Genomic DNA, 24,428 nt, shown 5'->3' with positions numbered 1-24,428 from the left:
GGCCAATGGATTCCTGGCCTGGATCAGTGACAGTGTGGCCACAGGAGCAGGGCAGAGACTGTCCCCTGTGCTGGGCACAGGTGAGGGCACACCCTGAGAGCTGTGCCCAGGTCTGGGCCCCTCACTGCAGGAAGGACACTGAGGGGCTGCAGTGTGTCCAGAGAAGGGCACTGGGCTGGGAAGGGTCTGGAGCACAATTCCTGTGAGGAGCAGCTGAGGGAGCTGGGAGTGTTTAGGCTGGAGAAGAGGCAGCTCAGGGGGCACCGCCCTGCCCTACAGCTGCCTGGAGGAGGGGATAGCCAGGTGGGGGTCGGCCTCCTCCACACAACCAGTGACAGGGGATGTTTAAGTTGGACATTAGGAGGAATTTCTTCACAGAAAGGGTTGTTAAACAGTGGAATGGACTTCCCAGGAAGGTGGTGGAATCATCTTCCGTGGAGGTGTCCAAGCAAAGACTGGACGTGGCACTGAGAGTCGTGGTCTGGTTGATATGGTGGTCATAGGTTGGATTCAGTAATCTCAGAGGTCTTTTCCTACCTCACTGATTCTATGATTTTGTGAAATACATGTAGTTTTAATAGGAGGTTACATATTTGGAAATGGTAATGTTGGTAAAGCTAACTGACAAGAGGAGGAAATACAGTGTTCAGTTCATCAGTGACTGTCTATAAAATAGTTTTACTTGAGTAGAACTTACAGGAGTTCACTTTTTTGTAAAATTTTATAAAAAGTAGAATCCTCCCATGGGGATTACTATGCCAATTCAGAATGTGTTCAATAACAGAATTGTGATGTTGTAAGGATTACAGCCCTTTAAATTTGGACACAACCTTAAGTACAAAAGCAAACCTCTGATGAAGAGGTTTTGTTTGTGATAGCCTCTAATACTTCCTCACCAGCAAAACAGCATCTCATAAATGGGATTTACCTGTTCCCTTAACCTCAGTGCACCCTCAGTTATACATTAGGTCTCTTCCACAATTCTAAGTGCCTGAATAAGCTATACCAAAGAAAACTTTTTCTAATCTGAGATTGAATCAATTTTTCTTTCCTTGCCATTTTATGTGGGTATTTCTCATGAGACCCCTTTCCCCCAGCTTTTATTAAATCTTCAAAAAGTATCAGGTTGGAGCTATTACATAGATCTGCAGATCTAAAATTAAAAGCTTTAATGCTTTATAATGTTGTTCCCTCTCCTTGTATTCCAGAAGGGAAGAAAACACTTGCATCTTTTCATTAAATGATATATCAGAACTAAGAATTTAAGAGACTGGGGTTTTTTAGTAAGTATCATGACATTTTCAGCTATTTTTAAATAGCAACTAACTTTGAGAGATTAAATTTCAGTTCTTATCAGAGTATGGATGAAGCATGACATTAAGACCACCTCCCTTTTAACAAAATGCCATGAAAATCATTACTGAGTAAGGCATAAATTCAAGCCAATAAAATCATTATGCCACAGTAGTCTCTTATTTGCAGGAAATAAAATTAGAGCACAATGTGCAGTAACTGCTAACCAGAGAGTCCTGCTGTCATGCAGACATAATCAGAGGCATAGTGTGGAGGAACTCTGAGCATGCTGTTCCAGAAGGTTCACAAGAACCTCTGCAGCAGAAAGGTCTGACAGCAGAGTGTTCCCAGCAGCCAGCATGTGCAATTTACAGCAGGCAGCATATGGCAAAAGACAGAAATTGTCTATCTGCAAGCAGGGAGTCACAGAGGCCAGGGGATGTGGTGATGATGATGTGATTATAATCACAGCTTACTCCTTTTTTTCAGCCAAACTGAGCTTTTTATGGAATTTAAACTCAAGTCTAAAATTAACTGTGAAACAGTCATGGTGTAATACAGCCACAAAATGGATGATAGTTTCTGCATCTTGCTTTTGAAATAAGAAGTACAAGAGACCAAATTTTTGGTCAATTGCACTTCAATTACATTTACTTTGTGTAGTAGTTGCCTCAAGTCAGACACCTTTCTCTAAACCTGTTTTACAAGTTTTCTGTAGTCTGTTATAACCATGTTCAAATCAATTATGAAAAGAAAGGGAAAAATTGCTGTTCTTATAAAGAAGTGTCACAATATGCTGATTTCAGTTTCCCAGATTTTGCATCAAGACTGAAGACCTGGTCCTACAACCTCAGTTCTGGTCTCTATTAGCATTTAGGGCAAATTCATTCCTGTGTATAAGCTTCCCAATTAGATTAGAAAAGTTAGGTAATTGGTTCAACTTCTCAGTTGCTGGTGATACAGAGCTGTACAGGCACTTCAGCTTTTAGCTCTCTCTCTCTGTAGACTTTAGATAAAAGAAATTAGTAAATTCTTTGAGATTTTCCATATAAAGTTCTGTGGACATGAGACAGTATTACCTCAACAGGTTTTGAAATGCAAGAAAATGATGATTTATCTTGCTTGTGATTCTCATTATATTATTATCTTGTGGAAATTACTAAAATGTCCCTTCTACAAAAGAACTGTGACTTGTTCTTGCAACACTACAAATTTGTTCCATTTCCTTACACATACAAGCATAAACAAAAAAACTGTCCCTCTTTATCCTATAGCCATGTTTGTAGATTGCTGTTAAACTATTTCATCTAAGAGCAAGTAGGGAGAAAAAAAAATTTAATCACACTGTGTTAAAGATGAAGAGGTTAAACCTTACACTGTTCTTCTACTCAAGGAGCTTTTTGGGAGAAACAAAACCATGTTGCTGTATCACTCACTTTAACACTGTTTGTCTTAATTTAACAAGTTTGGCTGTGATTTTGGAGGAAACCAAACTGTTTGAATACAAAAGTATCCTGATAAAAGCTGGAAGCACATATGCACCTGTGTCTAATACGTCTGCTACAGGAGACTGTGATTTTTAAAGCCTGAAAAGTCAGACAGGGCTTTACATTTCACAGTAATTTCTTCACCAAACCCAAGAATTGGGCCTTGGTATTCTATATACATCTGTAAGTGAAAATTGAGTATACGACACTTAAATCTACATATTTTTCTCTATTATAAATGTTTATATCCTAATGCATTTATGGTTTACTCATCCATTAAGGTAAGACCACCATGAAGTGTTTAAACAATAAACATTATACCATGGTTCTGTTGCACACTTTGTAAAATCAGTCATTTAACACAAAGTCACATCCTAATCTGCCATCTTTTGCTGCAAGGCAAGAGGTTTTGGAACTTAGAACTGCAACTGTCAAATGGAGGAGGAATGATCTACCTTAATTCTGCTACTGCAAGAGCCCTTATGTGAGAACAGCTTTCTGACTTGCTTTCTGTTTCAGCACTGTGGTCATCAGCTTTGGAAACAGCTCTGGGGCTTCCCACCTTACAAACAAAATGCTGTTAAGGAATGGGTGAGATCTGTCATGGTACCATTGTCTAAAACTGTAGCACGGACCAAATTTTTATTTTTGAACTGATGGATACACTATTTCATGGGAGAATGAAGCACTTAATAATTAATTAGAATTCTAGCAGTTAGGTAAGTAGTGATTATCTGCATCTGAAATTAAGCCTCACCACAGCAACGTTCTGACTTGCATAAATAATAATTCTGAATGGCCAAGAGAACAGCTCAGCTCAGCATCTTCAGTTCTGTCTCTTAACCCATTCATCCCTTGAAAATTCCCACTGCAAGAAGTAGTGACTACCGTGCAAGTAAACTTGCAGGAAGCCAATTTGTGTTTCCTTACCATCAATACAGGGCCCAAAATAAAGGGGTAACATTGGTGGCTGACCTGCTCCATAGTTTGGTTTATATATGGCCTGGAACTGCCAGCACTCCACCTGGGACGCTGTGTGAAACCTTCCAGCAGCGTGGCACTTGTCTGAGCTGGGCTGCTTTGTGTAAGACCAACAAACTGCCCACTTAGGCACCAAGCAGGCAAGACCTTCAGCTTGCACAATTTAAGACTGATCTGCTGCCTGAACATATATTCACAAAGGAGGAAGTTGGTATATTTTTCTCTCCCACTTAAGTACACTTAAATTTGTTCCTAAAAAGCAAAGTAAAACATGATTTCTCAGCAGAACAAACTCAACAGAAAAGTGCATTTACATCACTTAAAATAGTGACAGTTTTATAATTGTATGTTCATACAAAAAAGGCATAGTTGTAGAAAGTCAATTTATTATTGAAATAAACGACTTATTTACAGAGATAGGTACTTTACAGTTTTACAGAGCAGGCAAAATTCTTCTCAGAATAAGGTACCAAAATAGTGACAAATTCATCACTGTCTAAATGCAGTTTATTCCAAAAAGAAATCTACAGCAACCATGAAACTAAATCATACCAATCACATAATAAAATGCTGTCCCTTGCAACTACAACAGTATAAAAGACATTTTATCAGTCATGATCTAGATTAAGCATCTGCTATACTTCTTTCTTCTTGAGTATTAGTGGACCTACATTATCTCCTGTTAATTCATTGTGCTTGTTGTGGGAGCCATCACAGACAGGAAACTGAAAAAAAACATACACAAGGAATTAGCATCATTCTGTACAGCAGTTGCATAGTGATTTCTGTATTTCTTCCTACGCCCTGAGCACTCTGATAATGTTGCTAGTTCCTCCTCCTCCTCCTCATGTCCTGGTTCAATGTCAAACTCCCTGCCTCCTATCAGACACAGGATACTAAGGAAAACAAACACAGTTAATGGTAACTAAGTTTGTGAGGTCCCAAAATAGCTGTTCTTAGACACAAAGACAGGGACAAAGCCTTTTCCATGAAAGAACAGCAAACAAAGCAGCCATCAGAGCTACAAATTGATTTATCGAGGAACTAGTAAGAGTCCCTTAATAGATTTAGTCATTTGCAACCAGAAAGTATGTACTGAACCAAGCTGAACTACTTGGCTGAAGTGATCAGTCCAAAGTGAGAATAGCTGGGTAAACTTCTTCAGTTCAAGACACTCTTTTTGTTTTTATTAAAGAAGGAAAGCATTTGGTCCAGGGAGAACAAAACCAGAGTGTGGTCAGGACATTCAAAATTGAATCAGGAAATTAAAATTGAGGCTAGATGAAATACACTCATTTACATCCTAGTTGATTTGGAGGACATGGTATATCCCAACCAGTCATCTCACTGGTCTGGATCAGATGGGAATTTCCCCCACCAACACAGGCCCAGCCTTATTTTCATTCTAATATGAACAACCTCCTAAGCATTATTTTTTGCAAAATAAGAGTACTTAACTTTTAATTAGTTGCAATGTATTTCAAAATAGTAAAACAGGTTTGCTTAGTTTTATTTTACTCATATGTGGTCACTCTCTCAACATTTCTAGAAAAGCCCTATGTTTCTTTTAAGTTTCTATAGTTGCTTTCTTTGTGTAGATAGGTTTGTGCCATTCTACAAAGTTCAGGAACATGTTCCAACTCCAGACAAAGGCAACAGCTCAACACAGAGCAATCCACCACCAAAGCACTGATAAAAACGTTTAGTTTCAATCTCCAATCCTACAGTAGCACAATGTCTTACCGTCTTTGAACGCCAACACCTGCAGTAAGCTTTAGTGAGGCACAGATCTTCAATGTTTATCTCATTCACTACTTTGGGATTTTCCTTCTGGATCTTGAGGTTAATCAAGCTATCCTTCTGCTGTTTCTTCTTGGGGAGGAAGGGACGAACAGCAAGGTAACCGAGCAAGGCCAGCACACCCAGGAAAGGCAGTAACCGCAGCCATTCTGAAACTAAAGATAAGGTGGCATTTAGGGTGGCTCCTGACACCACTCCAGGATGGTGCAGCATCAGCTACTTTCAGATGGCTTAGGCTGAGGGCATGGAACAAAGCTGCTCAGTCAGCAGGACCCTCAGGGTAAAGCAGATTCCACTGGTGAGTCTCAAAGGAAAAAAAAAGACACAGATTAAGTCCTAGGATTTACTCAAGCCAAAGTAAAAATCTGACTCCTAGAATTTAATCTGAAATTGAATTTTATCACTCTAGAAGATGATTCAATGGAAGATAATAAATGCAAAACCAATAAAAAATGTACTGAAATAGGCAACCCTAAAGCACTGGCAAAACCTTCCTCAATCTTTTCATTTTATTTTTCAGACCTCTGCTCAAGGATCAGCAACCAGTTTCTACAACACAGGGAAAGAAAGACACCTAAGATCAGTAGGTCAAGTCCCAGAAAATTACTTTTTACCAAGGTAAGGAACTTCTTTCAAGTACAGGTAAAAAGTAAGTATCCACTGCAGATCTGGCTGCCCTGCTCCATCATTATAAATCTTCTAGGCATACTGGTGAGAGAAGACTTAATGGACTATTTAAGAAATGCATCAATGACTGGCAGATAGATAGACAGACAGATAAACAGACAGACAGTTATGGTGGATCTACTTTTCCAGCAAAATATGCTGTGGAATACTCCAGTGCAATTTAAATACCATGGTGCACTAAAGGTTGACAGCATTTTTCTAAATTTCTGGAGAACATATTAAATCTAAACACTCATACAGAAGGGAGTTCAAAAATATTTTAGAAGATAAAAAAAAAAGTGTAACGTGCTAGAGCACAAATAGCTGCACAAGCACTTTTTAAGACAAGACTCTAATCAACCTTCTCTTCTAAATCATTTAGGATCAGAATATAGCAAAATTTTGTTCTACAATTTGTTTTTTGAAATTAAGATGTACAAGAAAGAAAACACAACAGAGCAGGGTAAAGCTGCCCAGTGGATTGTAGCCCTGAGAAAATACATTGTTCTGTATGGCTTGATTTTATTTGTACTAGTAAAACACTCGTTTATGCTAATACTTCTCCAGTTAGAATCCAGTGGATTTTTCTTAAAGATCTGAATTTTCTGGAACCAGACTATTTATGAAAATAATTTGTGGGATTCAATTTTTGTTCTTTGCTGCCCTTGATGTGACAGCCACATTAAATGCATTTATCAGGAAATGTATCTCAGCTGCATAAATGCTAAAGGCACTGCAAGAAGTCTCAGTAATCATTTCCCAATTACACCTGCAGCAGCCCCTACACACCACAATTCACAACATTCACTGAGACTCACTGCAATACATTAATCTCTGCTGCTCTTCTCTCAGTTCCTCTAACAAGCTGCAAGCCCTAAATAATAATTGACACTGAGATACCTCCATGTTTTCAGCTACACGGAATCCTGAGTTTCCTGGAGAGCAGTGCCTGTTTGCCTTTTCTAACATTACTTTTCCAAACACTCCCATCAATTCCATAAGGAATCCAAATGCACTTTCTCACCTTACCTGAAGGACTGACTTACGAATGTATTTCAAAAGAGAGGAAAAACATTTGATCACTGAAAAACAATTCCAAACCTTCATTTAACCCAACTGTTGGCAAAAATGTGGATCTCTACAAAGCTACTCCTCTGAACTCCAAGACAGAGCAAACATTCCAAAATGCACACCAGGACTAGGGCATCTATCGAGTGTGTGGTGAATATAACTGGGCTAAGATTTACACACAAAAAGGACACATCTCACACTCTGATACAGCATGAAAATCAGAACAGTACTCATGTCTACAGATGATTCAGTCAGTTGGGTTCATTCAAGTGAAAGAGGAACATGACAGCTGTAACCTTTGAGAAAGGAAATCAGAAATAAACATGAATAGGATGTACAAGGCTATTATTTAGGATGGTTATTATTTAATATTTGTACCAAGATAATTGCTGATAAATAGTTTTGTCCTCACTAGCCACTAAATTCTGTTCTTTCTTCTAATCTGGGAATCTCTGGAAAGCCCTCATTACATTCACTATTCATAAACTGGCTTGTTATTGCTAAAAGACTGCCTGAAGCTCCTATGTTTCAACTGAAAAGTCAGTATGATCATGTTCTAAGGCATGAGATACAAGACACAGTCAGAGATCTTTAGGCTGGGTGAGCAGGGATGGGAAAAACCCTTCACACAAGCTAATGCAATGATGTGTAGACTGCTCTGGTTTTGAAGCCATTCATACCTTTCTGAAGCAGATGTAGGACAATTCACAAGACTTTATTTTCACAGCTGACAACTCAGAATTCAGCCATTACACTGATTCTGGAGATTCTTTATCGGTTCTGCTGCATGGGGAGAAGCAGACTTTGGAGACAGAAATGAAGAGTAGTGTATGGAACAGGTCAGTCTTCAGACTTGTGCTAGATAAAGACCAATCCCAAAGATAAGTCCTGGAAAGTACCAGAAACCAGAGAATTCCAAAAAGCTTAAGCCGTGGATATTTTCAAGGAGAGGATGTCTTAATTTTTAGTCCAACAGTAACACATGCAAAAACAAAAGAAACACATACACTGTGAACAAAGGTACAGACCAGCCACTGAGAGGAAAATCAAAGCAGGTATTCCCTGCTTTTTTGTCCATCAACTATTCCTTTGGTACCTTTGACTTATGTTTCAGCTATTTTTTGTGGAAATAACCCTATGCAGACCCAAAAGCAGCTTCTTACAGTAACAGCTCAACCATATTCTCTAAACTGATGAGATTCTTCATGCAAATTCGAAGTACTTACTAATTACATTCTCTTCAGAACCAATAAGCAGATCTATCCTGGTTTTGCTTGTTTGCTATTTTGAGGTGAATGTCTATGCCATTTTAATGGCATCTTCGAGGACAAAAAGCAACACTGGCATGAGACAACACTGTTCATTTCATTGAACTTGAGAAGGGAAGGCTAAAGAAGCAATGACAAGACACTGAAAGAGGCTTCTGAGCAGCACAGCGTGATAATTTAGATATCCACTTTCAAACCCAAGGTCAAACATTCTTTCCTTCCTCCTCACTGTTTTTACCTTCAGGAGGTATGTACTAGATGTCAACAGTCTTTCTCTTCAAACAAGCAGTTTTTCATTCTGGTTTTGTAAGGTCACAACAGACAACAGGTGTCCAGATCTTTAACCAGCACACTATACAACATCCTACAAAAAAATCAAGGCGCTCCATATACTTTTGGTCTGTTGCTTCTACAGCTGATGCACTACAGGAACTGAAGTTGCATCTGCCTGCAAGCTAATGAGAGTTAACAGAAGCAATAAAAGAGTTAAGAAAGGACTGCATTGTTACAAATCTGGATTCTGGCCTGCATTTGCAAACAAGGTCTATGTTACTCAGGGTTTCATAGTGCTGGTCCCTGATTAAGTTTAATAGATACCACCAAGGGGCAAATATTAATGCACTTTAAATGTTTGTAGACCAATGTTGCTTCTCACTTTTCAAAAAGAAGCTAAGTATGCCATTTCCCAAAGAATATACTTGGTAATTTGTAATAGTAGCAAACACAAAAGGGAACATTAATTTTCTCTACTGTTTAATAGTCTTTCCCTAATGATAATTCACTGCAAAATAACCCAGGACTGGGAATCCCCTGCTCTTAGAAGATTATAACTTTAGGACAGGACAAAGACCACAACAACATAGAAGAGGCAGCACTTGCTCAAGCAATCATTTTCTCAAATGAAACTTAAGACTGACAGCAGCCCTGCGTGCAAGTAAGCACACGACTCTTCAATGAGCAATGACGTTTCAATGACTTTCAATAACTTTTACACACTAAGAGATGATAATTTTTTAATTTAGGTGCTTAGGATGCAGCATCCTACAATATCCTTCTCAAAAGTTTTACTGTGTTGCATTTACCCTATGCCACAACTAGAACCTTGTACAGTTTTGCTTTTTTCCCTCCATTTTCATTCATATTCACCCTGGAAGGAAGATGTATAAGCATAGCAGCAGATACTAGTCTAGCCTACTATTGAAAAAAAAATATTTAAACTATAAAAATGTTCTCTCTATAGCCATGTGCTTTTAAATATACCTTGCCTCCAGTTTTCAGAGTGCATCAAAAAAATAGCTAAGAACTAGAGGCAGTGGGTTTTTCAGGTATTCTCATTAAATCCTACCAGTTCTCAAAATAGTTTCTGACTCAGCTCTTTCTTTTACTTTAGTTTAATATTTTGGGACTAACATTTCACATGTTTGGTCTACACTTAGGAAGTCAGTTGTTTCCTTCTTGCCCTCCCTCCAAATTCAATGAAGTACCTTGAAGTCAATGGGGTAAACAATGTGACAACAAAACAGTTCTCCCCCACTGACCACATTATGTAAAAACCCCAAAGTCCTGATTTTGGTCTACAGACCAAACCTTCCAGAAGTTTTTAGAATAAATCTTATTACTACTATGCACTGTGAATACAGAGACTGGACAAATAATCCTGTTACAGAAAGACATAGACTTGTGGTTACAAGGGCAAGGGCTTCATTAGGAAACTGCCAAGTACCAGAAATAGGAGAAGCTGTTCTATAGTTTTTTTATCCCCTACCTCCCAATTTTGTAGTAACTGAATTTCTCTATTTGGTAAAGAGAAATAATAGCTTTTCCATATGAGAGCATAGCTGTGGAAGAAGAACAGTTAATGTAAGAGATTTACTTGTTCTTGAGGAAGATAATGAGGCTTGCCGTTCACAAGCAGCATAAACATGCTGGAAAAAAAATGTGCTGAAAAGCTGGCTTTAAATAAACTGTGTCTATTCTATATTTAAGAATTTTCCAACACTATTACAGTCACGGTGTTAGTGCTGAGATATAAGGTTGACTCTGCACTTTGATAACTTTTCCTGCTTTCTGTGAGAGTATTCCTTGATTCTTGTCACCGAGCTAATCCCGCCAGCGCCCACAGGAGCCGCCACTATCACTTCTCTTTCCTGTCCACGCTGTGACACGGCCACAATCAATGAACTGCTGTTTCTACTGCCTCACGCGGAAAACACCCGCAAAACTCACGAAATTAAAAAACGACTCTAACTTTATGTACGTGGCGGGTTCCCAAAAAGACACTTTTTTGGTTTAACTCGGTAGAGATGCTGTCTTTGACCTGTGAAGAAGAGGAAGAGGCCGTGCTTTAGGCCTCCGGCTAAATCCCAATTCATCCCGGCGCACGGCCTCTGGCCCACCGGTGGTTCCCGGAGGAATTTCAGACGCCAAGGTTTTACTCTGTCCCCGCACTTCACCCTGGCAGCTCCCCCTGCCCCACAGAGCACCCACACCTCCCGCCGGGCCATCCTCCTGCTGCAACAGTCCAAGGTCCGGGTTGCCCCTCTGTGACGTTCGGGAGACAGCGAGCGCTGCCTGGAGCGAGAGCCGGATCCCAGGATCCCAGGGAGCACCGACCGCGCCGCCGGGGGAAGGGGGTCCCGCTCCCCCCGCCTACCTGTCAGGCGGATGAAGCCGCCGACGCTCTCGGGCAGCGGCAGGCGCTTGAGGTACGCGGGCAGCTGGACCTTGACGATGCGGGCCAGAGTCTCCAGCACCATCGCCAGCCTCTCCCGCCGCGGCCCCGCGCGCCGACCCGGGTGCGCCCGCCGCGCACGCGCCGAGGGGTGGAGCCGCGCACGCGCCCCGGCAGCCGGGCCGCGCTTCCCGCCGGCGCCGCTAGGGGGCGCTGCAGCCGGCCCGGGGGGGGGTCGGGAGCGCTGCCGCCGGCAGGGGGCGCGCGGGCGGGGAAGGGAAGGGAAGGGAAGGGAAGGGAAGGGAAGGGAAGGGAAGGGAAGGGAAGGGAAGGGAAGGGAAGGGAAGGGAAGGGAAGGGAAGGGAAGGGAAGGGAAGGGAAGGGAAGGGAAGGGAAGGGAAGGGAAGGGAAGGGAAGGGAAGGGAAGGGAAGGGAAGGGAAGGGAAGGGACAGCTGGGGACTTGAGGGACAGTCTTTAATAATATGTGGCTTATGCTTTACAGGTTTTATGCAATTTCCTGTCTTCACCCTGCTGCATTCAAGTTGATAGTCTTATAAATATTGAAGTAAAACGATTCAAAGTTTTTCTTCATGTGAATGAGGCAGAATAATGTGAGTGCTGAGAGGTATAAAGTTACAGGGGGAGGCCATTTTCACTTTATTTTATTGTTATGTCTAGAAGACTGGTCATTTTTTGGCAAAGAAAATCCTCCCTGTATAGGCAGATGAAAAAGTGGGAAGCATGTAGCCGTTCTGGGTCAATTGAGACAATCCATCCAGACCTGGAGACTCTAACATTAATCCCTTGGTCACGACAACACCATTTGGTTCAATGTGCTTTGCTACCATAAGTGAATCTGTCAAGTGCTAGTAGTGTATAGCACAGAGCGCAAGCAGGAAAGCTGAAGCAGCACAATCCTACAAGACCTCTCTCCTTCTTTACATGATCCTGACCAAAGCACAGTTCTCTCTCCTCCCTCAGCATACTGAAATCCCACCATATCTGCCCATATCAGCTGTGCATTTCTCCTTCTGGAAAATACTGGAAGCTAAGTTTAGGATAAATCCAATTTATTTGTTCTTCTGGCTTATTACTTTTCTACATGTGACCCTTAACATTTCCTGATAAATCATCATCTTTAGCTGGTGGGAAGATTCCTGTGATCTCAGAGTATCTAAGTTCCCTACCTCACTTAAATTTATCCCTGTAATGACTGTGTCTGATGTCCTAAGATGATTCCTTCTTGTCTAGGCAGATGCCGACTATTAGACAAGTGATGAAAGAGTAAAACACTTGGTTATTCCTGTAAAGATTATACATCAGATGTTGCGATGTGACCTCCTTTGTGAGACTTTCAAGGGAAGAATCCATAAGGTAAATACTCCAGTCTTAAATCAAACAACTTCACACTCAAGTTGAGAACCTGTCCAACCCTCCTCCTCCCCACATTCTTCTTCTCTTCCAGCCTTCTCTGGATGCTGGGAGCACAGCTGACATTTCGGGGAAGCTCCCGAGCCCTGCTGTGCTGCCTTTGATCAGTGCTGCACTCAGCACAGTGCAAGTCCATCTGCACATGGTGCAGGGAGGAATTGCTCTGCCTGTGCCCCTCCTGCTGCGTAGGGACCAGCTGACACGAGTCACAGATGGGTCTGGCATATCAGTCTGAAAGTCATAGATTACAGCAGTCCTGTAAAGAAAATGAAACCTGAATGAGATTCTGAACTGAAGCTGAAGTGAAAAGTGGTCTTAAAAAATCCAGTTTGAACAGGAGATGCATGTTCACCCTGCAATTTGGCTGCAGACTTCCTGTTTGCTTTAAGGTGGAAAATGTAAGCTTCAGGCTTGCTCAGTCCTGCAGGGAAGAACAGGGTTTTACACAGTAATCTATCTTCAGGGACCATATTATGGGTTCAGAACCGAAGATTAATCAACATCAGGAGGTTTAGCAGGCAGGTGTGACATCTTCCCTCTCTTATACATCTAACACCCTGTGTGGACATTCTTATTCCAGAGGCAGATAGCTCCTTCCAGGGTTTTATCAGCGTAATTTTCAATTCAAATATCAATATTGTTCAGTATCTGGAAATTTTTCTCACATTTTTGTGGAAAGAGTAACATGCAACATGATTAGTTTCAGTTTGTGAGCTGTTAAAATGTAGAGATTGGCTCTGCTTATGTGTTTCATGCTAAATTTGGCCACTGGAACTCATATTGGGAGGATATGTAGAAGTTGCTGTAATAAAAGAACAGCACAAAAACTCCAAACATAGATACTTGAACAGAACTAGGTCACCTGTATGGAGAGATGAATATTGCTTTCAGCACTAAGTATCCTCTATCACTGGCATTTTTCATCTAGCAAGAACATTACATAAATAAAAATGGAGCATGGAGCCCACACGGAGAGATCTCCATCCTTAGGGCTAGCCCAGAATTCCCCAAACATTACCCAAATGAGAACCAGCCCATGCTTTGATAAAAATGGTAGAAAAGTTCATGGTGCAGATGATGTTTCGCAGAATTTGTTCTTGTCACTACAACACAGCTGAACTGGTCCAGCTCACAGCAGAAATAAGAGCTGCCTTCAGCATCCACAAGCTGGTTGGTCCTGATCCAACAGACTGAGGATAGATGAAAAGAATCTGCTTGTGTTCCTCCTTATGTCACCCTTTGAAAATTGCCCTGTTTCCCTCTGCTCTTAATTCAGCCGTAAAATGAGATAATATTTACTGGTCTGTCTAGAACATGTGAGATTTGTAAAGGAGAAAAACATTTATAAATTACATATATTTATTTTACCAAGTACACAACAGTAAGAATAAAAGGTAAAAGGTTCTGAGGCGGCAGACACACAGTTCTTGCATCAGTAAAGCAAGCCTAAGTAGCACTACTATTTGCTCTCTACTCTTTTGTGGTAATGAGCTTTTCTATCAAGAAGATGTCTGGTATTGTTTCAACCATTTTCTTGGAATTGGTACTGCCATTTTCCAAACTGACCACCTGGAATAATCTCTGCAGCAGGCTAAAGTATCATTGCTAACTAAAAACTACACTGCCACTGAAGGGCTGGCTTCTGTGATCAGCAAACACAAGCCTCCTCGTGTTCTAGGAGGAAGAAAGATCTCTCACTTTGTATTCATCATTCCACAATGAGGTGTGATTAGCTGCTGTTCCTGCTGTATGCAAAGATCTCTCTCTCTTCCACTTCCCCAAAAGCAAGCAAAATCATTACACCCCAGAAGAGCTGTAGGAACTGTGATTCACTTCATGCAATGTCTCCATCAGCTAGTTATGCAGCACTGTCAACATCCAACTATTAAATAATTGAATCTCAAAAACTAAACAGAGTGGCCTAAAATTTAGGCTTAAAATTGCATATAAGACCACGTAGATATGATTACTTTCCTGTATTTTATGCACAAGAACATTGCAAGCAAGTTGCAATTGCACTGCACACAGGTTAGGTTTTTATTTCATATTTTTACATCCAGAAGTTTAGTTGCCCAGATAAGAAAGCTGAGAGTGCTGTGCTTTCACTTGACTGTGAGACCTGGCACCTTAAGTGTCTTCTGCTGGTGTTTATTGAAAATAGCTATCTCTCCATGGTGGGTAAAATGTTTGAGAGAAAAATAAGTTAAGGAAACAAATCACATTTATAACAAAATCCGTGGGGTAAACCTGTGATAGCATAATGTTCATATTATAAAATTACTACTAAATGAGCATGGTATTACTCTCTAATCTAACTAATGTCCAAGAATTTTAAAATTTAACCATTATGTTTTGAAAGGAGGTGCTATAATTGCCTAAGTAACTGCAGTGTCCCACTAACAGCTTGTATTATTGTTGAATTTTAAAAATCCCGCAGCTTAGAACGGCATTTATTGTTGGAGATTGTAGGGAATTAATTTTGAAAATAATGAAAAGAAGAATGTAAAGAAAAATTGCAAGATTTCTAAGAATTGCATCAGGTTCCAACATGGTGACTTTGTGCATGAGAGAACAGAACAGTAGACACTGTTTTTATTCATTCAAGAAAAATGCCATGCTTTGATCTCTCCGCCATGGGTTGGATACTTTAATTCCTTTCTCTGATTGCCACTAACAGTTGCAGAAATAGCACAAGATGAAACTGTGAATATCCACTCTATTACCCTAAGTTGAAATTGCATTTATTTAAAGCACAGAAAGCAACAAGTTGTATGACGTTAAACTGTTGTAAAAAAATCAGTCAAGTAACACCAACAATGCACAAGAAATACACAGTAAACTTAACATTGCAATGAGTTTTAATTTTTAACCCATTACACAAATCACCCATCCGCACTAGGTAGCTGGTCCTGTATGTACTGCTCATGAGGGATCCAGAATAATCTGATTTCTGGTCATATACAGACTTGCATAGATTTGGAACTTCATTGGCTTCCAGGGATCTGCTATTTCACAAGTTTTACTCAAATCACAATGAGTATCCTTCAGATTCAATAATATGTTCATAAGAGACCAGATATGTTATTGATTTGTAGCAGGTTCTGCCTGATTTGTTGCAATAAACCAGACTGCAAAATCCCCAGATTGTCCTCTGGGAGGAAGCTGCAGTGATGGAAAACAGATACATCCTCCCCTTCACTAAAGGACCTACAGAGGACAAAGTTGACATAATCTGGGAAGTACACACTGTTAAATGAACAGATGTGAAGCAAACCCGCTATCAAAACACTACAAGCTGTGCTCATTCTGGGGACAAGAAGCTATATATATATGTCAGTATATTCTCAGCAGCAGACCACTCTCACCTTTCCTTTTTAAACTGCATTGATGAGTGAAGACTGTCTATTCTTGACCAGATGACTGAGGATATTTTTTTCCCTTAGTGCTTTACTTCCTTGGCGTGAGAGCTGTCACTGAAAGATATTTCCTTCATTTTGGAAGGCAAAGGTGAGAATGCCACAAGACTAATTCCTGTGACGTAATGTGCATTCTTTGGCACTGGCTAATTATAGCACAGAAAAACTACCAGCTTCCCTGCCGAGGACTGAGTCAATGATCTCTGCTGTAGGACTGCTCTCTGCTCTTAAGTTCTTCCTGTGTCACAATGCCCAGTGACACTGCAGTGAAACAGCAGTTTGTAATTCCTTTTTAGATTGCTGTGCAACAGCAGTGCTGAGGAGATTTCTGAGCCTGGCTCCCCTTTTCAAGGTTAGCCAGGTCTGGCACTGACAGTAACCCGTACTCATTCTCTGTCATCTCACAAGAATAAAGAGAAGCAAAAAAAAAAAGCCTCAAACCCAAAACACCATGACTCTTTAGTTTAAACAAGAGTATGTCCAACAGATGGAGATGAAAGCAAGAAAAAAGTGGCTATCTTGATTCCAAGGCAATGACATGGAATAGTATTACAGTTGGTAAGTAAGATAAATACAGCCTCACTTGTCCGTATCTTACTAACGTTTTTTCTTTTATATTTTTTTCCACACATTCCCCATCCTCTGGACCATAATTCAGATCTACACAGTTGGCTATTCCCTGGATTTTTTAAGTTACTTCCTCATTTACTTTTCAAGATATTGCCAGAAATTTATATGAATTCTGTACTCCACCGCACTGCACAGAGCTGTAAGGTCTGTAATTATTTTTCTTTTTAAATAAGATGCTTTCTCTGCAGATTTAGAGGGGGGAAAAGTAACCAACACAAACAGTAGAATATAAACATATCACCCCCAAATTTACAGAGCTTACTTTACAGGAAATGTAATCCTAATGGCTGTGAAAGGTACATGATAATTAAGAGGCATTCATGTTGAACGCCGTGCTTGGAGAGTACTTTTGGAAACTAGGAAAAGATTCTAGTGTCCCTTTTTAATAGAACAGAAAGTCTTTTATTGAAAGCTAATTTTGTGATAGTGTCTATAGTTAATTTATTAAAACACTTGAGAATGTTTAAACTGATTTCCCAAGAGGAATTAAATTACTTTTGTTTAGGTTTTTTTTTTTTTTTTACTTTCATGTGAGTTATTTTGACAGTTTCAGGGATGGAAATGTTTCGATTATTTGGGAAACAAGTATAGTAGAAACCACTGATTCACACAGTCCCTCAAATTGCCTGTCCAACATGATTTGATACTGTCAAATATCCTGAATGATGAATGGGTAAGGGTATTCAGTCTCCAAGTACCTGAGTCCTCCATTTCTATTGTAGCAGTGCTTTTCTTATATGGGAGCTAAATGGAGATCATAAAATAATTTAAGATAAGCCACCAAGTAGTCAGGAAGGAAATTATCTTTTGCTGTTATTTTGAATTTAAATCACTATGACAGAGAAAATTAGTATCTTGGATTCCATTACCAACTCCTTAAGTGAGTATTTTTCAGGGGGTATTTATTTTAACAAGATGATATTCCATTTTCCAAAGCAAAAAACCCCAAAACATTTGCAGTTCTCATTGTCTTTATAAAAACAGATTCACATTTATTGCTTGGAAAAGTGACAAATTCATGTAGTACTTCTTGGAAAACTGAAAAGCATGCTTGACCTTGAAGAATAAAAGTCAGCAAGGAAGTGTTTGCTTTATGATTTGCAAAATTTTCAGCAACTGGCCAACACCTGGCCGTATTTCATTACTACCATGTCTGCAACAACCCACGTTCTCAGAAAATACCGCCCTGGTCCATCCCCCTAACCATAATGATGAAATAACTGGCTAATTTCAGCACTGGTGACTTAGAGGAATCAACAACATTTGCCAAATTACAATAACACAGCAAACAAGAATAATATGCCATCCTTCTAAGAGATATATTTGGCTGTAATTACCTGGATATTTGAGGTCTAAGTAAGCTCTTGGATACATTGTGGTTACCTGGAACATACCAAAGAAAAGATCGGGCAAATCTTTAAAGATGAGACTGCTCAAAAGGACAGAAAGTAAAATGATTCTTTGTTCAAATGATAGTCAAATAGTTAAATCCCTTGTCTAAATAAACAGCAGATACTCCTGACAGTTCAAAGACAAACCAACCAACCAACCAACCAACCAAAAAAGCCTGAAGTATTTCTGTAGACTTTCTTATTTTCTTAAATTATTAAATTTAGTCAATACACCATCGAACAATTAAAACACAGCACTCTACAAGACTCTGCAATAATTTCCCCAGAGAAACAGCATGATTCTCTAAAAAGCACAATGGTGATTGGGGGGGGTAGGAGAAAGAATGTTCAAGAAAAGAAAACCCTCTAAATGAAGAGTGACAGCAAGTCAACCTGCTGCCTCTGCTGAAGTGTAATGTTTATTTAGCTACAAATATGCGAACAATTCACCAATAGGGCTGCCTTAGAAGAAGGAGACATGGCCAGGAGAAGTAGTTTGCTGCAGGCCATTTGTGACATCAGTGGTATTGGAGCTTCTAGCTCAGTGAGGCTCTCTGCCCTAGGTCTTCTGGAAACACTGGCTGATGACTGCAAGGAAACCTACTGAGACAAAAGGCAGTTTATACTCCAGTGTATGAAGCACACCATCGGTGTCCTGATTAGCTCAGGCTAACTAATTCCCTGTACCTCTAGTCAAACAATGAAAACTGTACTTTGCATGTAGCTGGGCATGTGAATGGAAGCCTGCACTTCAATCAGCACAGCCTGTGGTGACCCCTGAACAGCCATGCCCCTACTGGGAGCCTGTGAAACACCTTAACTGGCCTGTTTGAGTAATTATCTTTAAGCATTAACATTTTATCTGAACTAGCAACTTTTAAAGCCTATTAGGTACACTGGTCAAATCCTTTCTTAAACCCAAACACTCCTCAAAGGTTGTGGTTTGCTTAGCACATTTGCATTCTGGAACAAGCACTGGAGTAGCAACCGAATTAGGATGGTCCAAATCTGGCTAGTAATCAATTACATCAAAGTAATAAAAATAGACATATCTTGAAAGTGCTCCAGAGAATCCTTTGATGTCTCCTTTAGTAAACACAATAGGTCAAATTACCTACTGCTGAAAACTGCTGTTAAGAGCTTGGTCATTTTCAGTAACAGTGTAACCCGTACAGACTTAGCTCGCAGTCTGAAGGCAGCCTGAGGGGACAAAAAACAGGTATAACAAGGAAAAGCAGCTACCTCCAAAGGGATAGGGTAAAGTAGGTCACCATTAGACATCTCTTTGACAAGGTCTCCAACTGATGTACCCTGGCCTCCTGAAACTGATAAAACTCCTGAGTTGCTCCAGAGAGGGGTTTTGCCTGCTGAATTTTAGCAACAGTGGATAATTGCTTAGCCCTTCACACCCCTGCTATTTTGCCATGTATGTTTATATTATCTTTGTTTATTCAGGCATGTAAAGAATTCATACAAAAGAAGGAAACAGAGATAGTTAGTAGCTGCATGACAACAAAAATTTTCGGTTTTCAAATTTGGCATCATAATTACACCATGCACATGCTCATCTGACTTTCATGCTTCAATAGCCATAGAGCTGAATCAGCAGAGAAAATGAACATTCTTGTTGACAAAAACTGCTGGTGACTTGACAGGGATATATTTTTCATCTAGATCAAATGGTAGTTTTGCTGGGAAAAAAAGGAGGAATACTCTGTATGCATACTAATAAATAACCTGTAGCAATTTTCAGAGATTCTGTTGCTTAGGTCTGTGAAAATCATATAAAGAATTTTATCTTGTCATATGTTTATTCTTGTAAAATAGGTCTTATTTTCTGGAAGGATTTCAAGAGAGGAGAAAAATCTTCAACTGAAAGAAAAGTACGTTGTCACTATGAAGATAAAAAAGTGCCAAACGAAGTGCGAAACAAAGTCCTGAAGACCAGCTTTTGTGAGGACTTCAGTCTATTTATCTTAGTGTAGGTTACTGCAGTGTTCCATGCTCTTGTGAATCCCACATGAGTGCACAAACACTCCAGGTTTTTGCTGGGAGTCATATGTAGACTTAAACACTAGGTTTTCCAACTCCCTACACAAAGCTGCAACAACTTAAAATGTATTGATGCAGGGACTCAGCATTTTGCTCCATGACCTAGAAGTGAGACACAAAGCACTTCTAATTCAAAGGAAATGTGGATTAGCTTGGGAATTGTTTCAGTGAAAATGTCAGACAAGCTGTTGAAGAAACAATGGGAGATGAAGAATTGGCCAAGTTGGAATATCAAGGAAGTTACCTTTTATCTAGTATTTCTTAAAAAGCTGACTTCTGCCTAACACACTGACCTCAGGCTCCACTCCACATGTGAAAGGGGGTTGCTACCTCTTCTTCCTAACAGGAGACATAATGGTCCCAGATGAAACAGCCAGGGATGCACTACAAGGTTTGTAACTGTGACCTTGTCATCTTTACTGAAGGGGAGAAGGCCCTAGCTATACAGAAAGGCCTGCTGATCTCTGGCATTTAAAACAGATCAAGTGGATCTCCAAACCTGTTTTTTTCCTCTGTCTGTAATGGCGCTTGGCAAATTCAGCCTTTTTTTGTTGTTAAAAAAAAAAAAAGGCCAATGAAACAATCTTATTTTATCAGCTTTTCCCTGTGATCTTATTCTTTGTGGTATCCACTGAATCAAAAGGGTCCTAAATAAGGTGAGTTTTGCTCAGATTAAAGAAGGATTTGGCTGCAAGCTTGATTTACAGTAATTAAAGGAAAAACAAGTTGGACAGGATGGTGAAGAGAAAATTGAGGCCTGGTAATACATGCAAACAGAGAGAAGCTGCTGCTATTGTTGTTGTTGTTGTTCATCTTAGTACTTTGTTTTCCAGCAGCATGAGCTGAGGTGCTCCAAACAGGCACTAACAGTAATCTATTGGATGGACTAGATGGATATCTTGCTTTTGTTGAAGTATTTTTTTTTTCCTCTCCTTAAATGGAAGATCCTTTTTTGGAAACATTTGCATCTTGTTTCCCCCTTTCCTCTCTGATATATGAAGCATCCTGTATGGAATGCTGCTTGGTGTCCAGGATGCTTGGTTGCTCCACCTGTTTTGAAGGCAAGTGGAATAGCATGCTCCAAATATAAAACTGGCTGGTCTCAGGCAAGTGGAAGTGAAAAACCAGCACTGAGGTACAAGTAACCTATGGTAACCTTAAAACTAAAAGGCTGGGCTGCTTTTCCCTCCAGTCCCTGAGCAGCAGTGCTATAACAATCAAACAAGGCAGCCTCCATTCATAGCTGGGCCATCCATTTCTCTGTTGGACCATCAGGAAGCAGATGAAATGGATGGTGAATCCAGCCTTTGGAGGCTGTTGATCACTTGGCCACAGAGGGCTCTGGGACACCATACTTGAAAAAACAAAATTCAAAGACAGGGTTCAAGAGAGCTGGTCTGCTCTCAGTATTTCTGTGCAAACTCTTTATTACCGGGCCACATCTACTGAGCTATTTTACATAATAAACCTCTAAAAGTCCAAACCGACTCCACTACTGTGGAGGATTAGACATGGTAATACCTCTCTACAGCCACTTCTGAGGATTAGCTTCAAAAATCAAATTAAAATGAAGCAAACACAAATAGTTCCACAATGAGTTGCAACACCCTCATTCAGTAACCAGCATCTGTGCCTCTTGCATTTTATATTAGCATATGAGGAATCTATGCAAAAGAATATACATGCTGTGTCTGGTAAAACTGAGAAACTCTCTGTATGGGCACATCAACAGATTCAGGTTTTGAGGCCTTACTTGCCCCAATATTCCTAGTGAAGTGAAAAACTATTTCGTTTCATTTATTTCCACATACTGAGGAGAAAATACATGATTTTTACATCACAATTTGAGGAAAAGGTGAGAGTGAAAAGTATAATGTTCTCCAAGAAGAACTTGGAAGTTCAAGTCTGCTGTGACTTGCAGAACTGGTGACAGAACTGTGACTACATGTCTTGCTTTTCATTCCTACACAAGCCATAATTTATTATTTTTCTGAAGTGCGTTTAAAGGTCAGTATTGAAAGAGGCAGATCTGTTTTTATAAAATGACCAGTGAGTGCAATAAAGTGTTTGCCTAAACAAGAATACTAAACGAAAATTTGCAAATCTGTTTCTGAGCAATTGCTATAAACAAGAGATATCCAATATATTTTTTATTGTCTTTGGGGTCAAATGCTAATAGAGGTATTGAATTTAACACATAACAAAACTTGATTTACCGGATTAACAATTCCTGTTGTCTTAAATTAGCAGGGAAAATTACACACTGTCAACAGTATGTTTGTGTTGTTAATTTCTTTCATTATACAGAAAATGTGAATCACAAGTCTGATCAAATATGTTAATATAAAGTCATATTAGAGGCCATTAATCTCAAATAATAATTACAAAATGTAGAACTGGAATACTGCCATGTATCTAAATCTCCCGAGATGACAAACAATAATGAAGCTCAGAAAGTTTGTGAGCAATTTACAAGGCAGAGGAAGATGTCTGCAGTGCAAAGATAGACACGCTGGTGATTTGGAGCAGTTTAATAGCATCCCTAATCCAAAGGAGGAACAGCAAGGTGTTCTTCAGCAATATTCTGACTAAGATGATAAGAATGAGAATCAAATAGTTTGGAATTACACTTTCTGAACATGCTGTTCAGTACAATTAAAAAAATAACCAGAAAATGAAGACTACATAAAGAAGTTGCTAGGATTGGTTTAGGAGATCATAGTAAGATAACTTGACTTTACAAGTACAAGGCATTGTTTTCTCTTTAGCCTGTAAATATCAGTGTTAAAAAACTATGTAGTCCGACCTCAGTGCTACTTTTAAAAGTAATAAAAACCCCCCACTGCTCCCCTAATTCACTGCTGCCTATTGTCAAGCTTCATACTGAAAATGTTGTTGCACAGTAAGCTTTTCTGAATATTCTGCCTCCTCTAATAATAATTAGACAGCAAGACAACTAACACTACAGCACTACAACGAACACAAACTGAGTCCAGTGCAATTTTGTGGACATCCCCCCGGACAGCAAATGCCATGTTTGTCACTCTAATACATCCCATCATTACAGCAAAAGGGCAGCCAGGCAATCTTTCTCTTCTTGTTTCACAGAAATGGAGTAGGAGTCCTTCCCCATGTAGAGAACTATGCATAGAACTGCACAATTTATTACTGTGGGGAAAAAACCCACCCGGGAGAGAGTCATCTGTTGGCCCGTGCTGCACAGAATAAAAAGCCTCCAAGGAGCTTGAAGTGTCACAAATGGTATCACTGTAAATAAAATAATTATTCTTCATCACTCTAGAGCTACCTAAAAGGTTGTTGTGAGGTGGGGTCAGTCATTTCGAGACTGCCTGCTGTGAGGAGACTAGGTTAAGGTGAAACAGGGTAGCTTCAAATTAGATATAAGAATAATTTTTTTCAGTGTTCAGGTGGTCAGGCATTGGAATAGGTTGCCGAGGAAGGTGGTAGCCACCGTTCCTGGAGATGCTTAAGAAGTGTCTGTAACTGGCACTGGCTGATATGGTTTAGGGGTTACAGAAGTATTGCCACGTGATAAAATTGGACTTTATGATTTTAAAGGTCACTTCCAATTTTGATGATTACATGATTTTCTCTGATGGCCCTTGTACTAACAGTCCACATCACAGTATCTTCCCTTTGGCGATGTTTTTCTCAATATACTGAGACACTTGGTTCGTATCCTCGTGTGCACCGATATGACACTAAAAGGAAGCGTTTAGGCCCGTTACCCTCACAACAGGCCTGCGGTGTTCCTGGGCAAGAGCAGATCTTCTTTAGCTTCGTCACTCGCACCGCGGCCGAGGGCGCAAACCCCACGGCTCTGGGGCCTTGCTCCGTGCCCGTGGGAGCGCGGGCTCTTCCCCGGCTCCAGGCCGGCCGAGCCCCGCTCCCCCACGGGGTCGCGGGCAGGCGAGCGGGCGGCCGGCGGCCCCTCCGCGGCGCTGACACACAGCTGACGCGCGGAGGAACACCGCGCCGCCGCGTCAGCGGGCGGACCTAGATCCGGCCGCTGCCGCCATTTCGCGGGGAGGCGGGCGGGGCGGGACCCGCCGTCAGCGGTGCGCGCCCGCCGCCGAGACCCGGGAGCTGCCGAGCCCCGGAGCCCGCCGCGACCGCCAGGAGCCGCGGGCAGGAAGAGCCGCACAGCGATCCCGAAGCCGCCGCGGCCGCAGGCACCGCCAGAACCTTCCTTCCCTGCCCCGCCCGTTCGCCCCTGGCCCCGCCTCTCGGCCCTCGCCCCGCCCCGGGA

General features: G+C 40.7%; 1 protein-coding gene and 1 long non-coding RNA gene across 2 annotated transcripts; both read right to left on the bottom strand.

The window, feature by feature from the left end:
- Positions 1-4,127: 4,127 nt before the first annotated feature.
- CISD2 (CDGSH iron sulfur domain 2) lies at positions 4,128-11,390 on the bottom strand. The gene is made up of 3 exons (XM_056489385.1): positions 11,220-11,390; positions 5,505-5,716; positions 4,128-4,486 (listed from the first exon to the last, which is right to left on the bottom strand). The coding sequence occupies exons 1-3, from the start codon at positions 11,320-11,322 to the stop codon at positions 4,397-4,399; spliced, it is 405 nt and encodes a 134-aa protein (XP_056345360.1). The 5' UTR covers positions 11,323-11,390; the 3' UTR covers positions 4,128-4,396.
- Positions 11,391-11,864: 474 nt separating this feature from the next.
- LOC130252136 (uncharacterized) lies at positions 11,865-24,257 on the bottom strand. Its single transcript, XR_008840300.1, has 3 exons — positions 19,221-24,257; positions 18,053-18,098; positions 11,865-12,925 (listed from the first exon to the last, which is right to left on the bottom strand). It is a non-coding gene; the product is annotated as an uncharacterized LOC130252136 (long non-coding RNA).
- Positions 24,258-24,428: the final 171 nt, after the last annotated feature.

The sequence above is a fragment of the Oenanthe melanoleuca genome, chromosome 4 (assembly GCF_029582105.1).
Source record: "Oenanthe melanoleuca isolate GR-GAL-2019-014 chromosome 4, OMel1.0, whole genome shotgun sequence".
Lineage (NCBI taxonomy): Eukaryota > Metazoa > Chordata > Aves > Passeriformes > Muscicapidae > Oenanthe > Oenanthe melanoleuca.
The sequence above is the reverse complement of the archived record's forward strand: the minus strand, read 5'-3'. Positions and strand labels throughout refer to the sequence as shown.